The sequence below is a fragment of the Elephas maximus genome, chromosome 2 (assembly GCF_024166365.1).
Source record: "Elephas maximus indicus isolate mEleMax1 chromosome 2, mEleMax1 primary haplotype, whole genome shotgun sequence".
Classification (NCBI taxonomy): Eukaryota; Metazoa; Chordata; class Mammalia; order Proboscidea; family Elephantidae; genus Elephas; species Elephas maximus.
This window is the reverse complement of record NC_064820.1, coordinates 210611181-210614216: the sequence shown is the minus strand read 5'-3', so window position 1 is coordinate 210614216 and position 3036 is coordinate 210611181. Positions and strand designations below refer to the sequence as shown.

The window sequence follows — 3036 nt, the reverse complement described above, 5'->3', positions numbered from 1 at the left end:
AGTCCATTTGGTTTTTAATTCTAAACATTTTTGTTATGTTTTTTCTAGGAATATCACTTGCCTTCATATTCAGGCAAACAACTTCTTTTTAAAAAAGGTTGAAAATGATACAAGACTCTGTGATATGTGAGTGTGACAGATAATGTTGGCATAAGAGCCTAAAATTTTGATATGTACAGAGAAAGAAAGAAAATGTTACTACCAAAATTTCCTACTTTATAATTCTTTGAAAGACAGGTTCCACAGGCAACATTTTCTTCAGAGCCCCTGTGACATCTTTATTCCTAAGACTATAGATTAACGGGTTTAGGACAGGAGTGAGGATAGTGTAAAAGAAAGACACTACCAAGTCCTTCTCCGGGGTGTGGTAGGAGCTGGGGATCATGTAGGTATAGATGGTAGCCCCGTAGAAGAGGATGACCACAGTCATGTGGGAGGAGCAGGTGGTAAAAGCCTTCTTCTGGCCCTCTACTGAGTTCATCTTGTGGATAGTAAGCAAGATGAAAGAGTAGGAGCTTGAAATGACTGTCACAGGAATGAGGAGCATGAGGATACAGCACAGGTATATGAGTGTCTCAATGAGTGAGGTGTCAGAGCAGGAGAGTTTTATTATAGCAGGAACCTCACAGAAGAAGTGATGGATCTCCCTGGATCTGCAGAAGGGGAAGGTCATGGTGATGGGAGTGAGCATGAAGCCATCCACTGAACCCAAGAACCAACAGCCAGCTGCCAGGAAGAGACATATTCTGTAGTTCATTAGGACAGGGTAACGGAGTGGATGGCAAATGGCCATGTATCGGTCATAGGCCATGGCAGCTAGAAGGAAAAATTCTGACCCTGCTAATGTCAAATAGAGGAACATCTGTATCCCACATTCAGGAAATGAGATCTTTTTGACACCCATGACCTGGTCCATGAGCATCTTCGGCACAGTGACAGAAATGTACATCACATCCATGACAGACAACTGGCTGATGAAAAAGTACATGGGAGTGTGGAGGTGGGCATTAGAGAATATCAGGAGGATCAGGATGGTGTTTCCAGTTAGGGCCATCAGGAAAATCACAAAAATGACCACACAGAGCAGAGTTGGATGTTTGGATTGACTGAAGAGTCCTAGCAGGATAAAATAGGATCTTCCAGTGTGGTTGGCCAGCCACGTGGTGTTGTCCATGAGTTTTTACCTAGGGCATCAAGGAGAGTTTTGAGGTTACACATATCACTCATGAGGATGTAACCGTCTGAAATTCATGTTTGGTGTGTATGTGTGTGTTCGTGTGGGTGGGAGGGTGTGCACTGATGTGAGCCCAGTTTTAGTAACAGAAGAAAGTTCCATGGATTGTAGAACTTTGATGCTGATATGGGGATTATAAATCACTTTTACCAGAAAAAAATAAATGAATTCACAACTGTGGGTTGAAAGGATTGGTAACTTATACTGAAGTTGCCAGAGTTCAAGGTTATGAAGTTACCTGATGAGGGTGTCCTTTATCAGCATGTAGTAAAAAAAAGACTTGAGAAATCATTTCCCCATGTAACACAAAGAAAGAAAAGGGGAATTGAGGAAAAGACAAGAGAGAGACAGAGTGAGAAAAATCAAATTTCTTATTTCTGAAGTGTTTGTTAAATTGAATTGAATTAACCTGTCTGATTAAGAACCACTGGGATCTTAAAACTATGTTGGCATGGCTGACCTCCTAGAGGCCACAAGGGGCAGAGGAGGGAGTGGCACAAACTCTGCAATCAGCCTACTGCCCTCTATCCAGTTTCCCTTCTACTTGCACTGTAAGTTACTAAACTCTCCTTTCCTTGGTCCACTGTCTATAAAAATAATAGGAATACAGTATAACCTAATGTATGGTGATAATTGTTTTGTAGGTTACCACTGAGCTGGTCCCAACTCATAGCGACCATGTGGACAACAGATGGAAACACTGCCCTCTCTTGTGACTTCCTCAAATTGTTGTTCTGCTTGAGCCCATTGTTGGAGAGGTGGTGTCAATTCATCTTATTGAGGGTCTTCCTCTTCTTTATTGACCCTCTACTTTACCAAGCATAACGTCGTTTTCCAGGGACTGGTGCCTCCTGATAACAGGTCCAAATGTGAGACAGAGTCTCACCATCCTCTCTTCTAAGGAACATTCTGGCTGTACTTCTTCCAACACAGGTTTGTTCATTCTTCTGGCAGTCCATGGTATATTCAATATTCTTTGCCAACACCATAATTCAAAAGCATTGATTCTTCTTCAGTCGTCCTTATCCATTGCCCAGTTTTCCATGCATAGGAGGCGATTCAAAATACTATGGCTTAGGTCAGGCGTACCTTGTCCTTAAAGAGACATCTTTGCTTTTTTAACACTTTAATGAGGTCTTTTTGAGCCCTAATGGTGCAGTGGTTGAGAGCTTGGCTGCTAACCAAAAGATCAGCAATTCAAATCCACCAGTCACTCCTTGGAAACAGTATGTTTGAGTTCTACTCTGTCCTATAGAGTCACTAGGAGTCAGAATCAACTTGTCTGGAACAGTTCTTTGGTTTGCAGATTTGCCCTATACAGTATGTCATTTGATTTCTTGACTGCTGTTTCCATAGGTGTTGATTGTAGATCCAAGTAAAATAAAAATTTTGGCATTTTTAATGTTTTCTCCATTTGTCATGATGTTGCTTATTGGTACATTGTGAGGATTTTTGTTTTCTTTAAATTGAGATGTAACCCATAATGAAGGCTGTAGTCTTTGATATTCATCAGTAATTGTTTCAATCCTTCTTTGTTTTCAGCAAGTGAGGTTTTGTCATCTGTACATAGCAGGTTTTTAATGAGTCTTCCTCCAATCCTGATGCCATGTTCTTCTTCATATAGTCCAGTTTGTAGGATTATTTTCTCAGCATACAGATTGAATACATACGGTGAAAAGATACAACCCTGACACACTCCTTTCCTAATTTTAAACCACAAAGTATCTCCAGCTCTGTCTGAATGACTGCCTCACGGTACTGTTTCTGCATAAGCACAATTAATTGTTCTGGAATTCTCATTT

General features: G+C 40.9%; 1 protein-coding gene across 1 annotated transcript; it reads right to left on the bottom strand.

Moving 5' to 3' along the window:
* Positions 1-211: 211 nt before the first annotated feature.
* On the bottom strand, positions 212-1174 carry LOC126070428 (olfactory receptor 2T29-like). The gene has a single exon (XM_049874629.1). It carries the CDS (start codon positions 1172-1174, stop codon positions 212-214), a length of 963 nt encoding a protein of 320 aa, XP_049730586.1.
* Between the last annotated feature and the right edge of the window lie 1862 nt (positions 1175-3036).

Excerpts from the sequence above, each read along its gene's own strand:
- LOC126070428 (XM_049874629.1), bottom strand. The coding sequence starts at position 1,174 with ATGGACAACACCACGTGGCTGGCCAACCACACTGGAAGATCCTATTTT.